A 1,557-nucleotide genomic window follows, 5' to 3' on the forward strand; every position below is an offset into this window, starting at 1 on the left:
AGCAAGCTATAAAATTCAGCTATGAAAGTATTGCAGCTTTTAGGGATTATCCTGTTCAATGGTTAGGATATACTGCATGGGGATCCACTCCATAAAATGCAGTCATTTTAAATTGTGCCAATTTTATTTCAGCAGCCTGTGAGATAAGGTGCCTAAAAAGAGTCATTTTTATAGACCTTTGTCAACTTCAAAAGGCTTCGTGTGGGTATTCGACTGACTTGTCAGGAGAAGTGACATTGATTAGACACTATTTTTCTTGCATCTTGCTGGATCAATAGAAATCACCATCACAGACATGAGTATTAAAAGAATACTCAGAACAGGGACTGCTCAGCTCCTTCCTCCATATCTGGATGTCATGCTATTTGTCATGACTACACACCTACAACCAAAGAGGTCTGTGCTGTCCAGTTAAAAAAGATGACATCTGTTACATCTATTTACTGCAGCTGTTGTCAGAGTGCATCTCTGAGCTGTTTAAATGCCCTTGAGAAGGAATTTAGAACTGAAAAACACTCTTCAGTCTCTCAATGAACTCAGTAAACAAGCACTTACCCCTCAGGGCTTCTGGGTCCCCTAGGATCCTGTTCAGTGTTTCTTGTGGAATCTTCTCAAAGGCTTCGTTGGTTGGAGCCAAGAGTGTGAACTGGCCTTCACTTTCCAGCAAGCTGTTGAGATCGGATGCAGCCACAGCAGTCTTTGGAGAAATAGGGAGAGAGGGTAAAACACGTTCAGACAGGGTACAAAGGTCAGCCACTCTGTCCAGGCACACTAAGGGCCAGACTTATTAAGGCTTTTATAATTTCAGAGGACTTAAAAAAATTCTGAATAGCTTCTTTCAGCACTTTGGTCCTTTTATAAATTGGACCCAGCCCCACGGTTCTCATGTGTTCCAGAAATTTGAGTACAAGAGCCCTTTTTTTTTTTGGCAAGACTGAGAGCTAGTTCAAATACCCTGATATGCCTGGAAAGGGTCACAGTAGTTCTAGTGAATAATTCAGATCAGAACCCACAGCTGGCTAACTGCAAATCCCCTGTGTGTTTTAATTACTCCTTAACTTGGCAAATACCAAGGCAAATAAATTGGTACACGTCAAACTGGAACAGCTAATGTCTACTAAGACTAAGACTCCCATAGAATAGTGAGGAGACAGGCTCAGCCTACATCTTTTCACTGATAGCCATAGCAGGGTGACAATTATTCTCATAAAACCCTTTCACTTATATCAAATGCTTCTCCTTCCTAAAGCAAAATGAGCTACATTGGTACAGAGATTTTATCCGCAACGCTAGGGTCACAGCCCCTAAACACTGGCAAAACTCTTCAGGACAATTCACTGTGACTGTGATGACTGAGCATCTTTAAGGAGCCCTGGAGCACCCGTGGGTTGACTGACCCGAAGAGTTTCCAGGCTTTCCTCAGTCTCAATGATCTGCTGGATGGTGTTTGTCGTGGTAGCGATGACTTTGTCGATGACATGTACCACTCCATTGGTGGCATGGTGGTCAGCTTTCAGCAGCCTGGCACAGTTCACAGTCACAATCTGCAGAGGGAAA

The 1,557-nt window shown here is 43.0% G+C and overlaps 1 protein-coding gene across 1 annotated transcript in view; it reads right to left on the minus strand.

The window, feature by feature from the left end:
• TGFBI (transforming growth factor, beta-induced, 68kDa) overlaps positions 1–1,557 on the minus strand; it is an 18,306-nt gene that overhangs the window by 5,310 nt on the left and 11,439 nt on the right. The window contains exons 6-8 of the mRNA XM_009079156.1: positions 1,398–1,544; positions 552–697; positions 1–6 (exon numbers count right to left, since the gene is read on the minus strand). The exon at positions 1–6 is cut by the window's left edge and continues 233 nt beyond it. Coding sequence (XP_009077404.1) covers positions 1–6; positions 552–697; positions 1,398–1,544 — 299 coding nt within the window. The remainder of the gene's footprint in view (positions 7–551; positions 698–1,397; positions 1,545–1,557) is intronic.

Source organism: Acanthisitta chloris, unplaced genomic scaffold, assembly GCF_000695815.1.
Source record: "Acanthisitta chloris isolate BGI_N310 unplaced genomic scaffold, ASM69581v1 scaffold697, whole genome shotgun sequence".
NCBI classification, from domain to species: Eukaryota; Metazoa; Chordata; class Aves; order Passeriformes; family Acanthisittidae; genus Acanthisitta; species Acanthisitta chloris.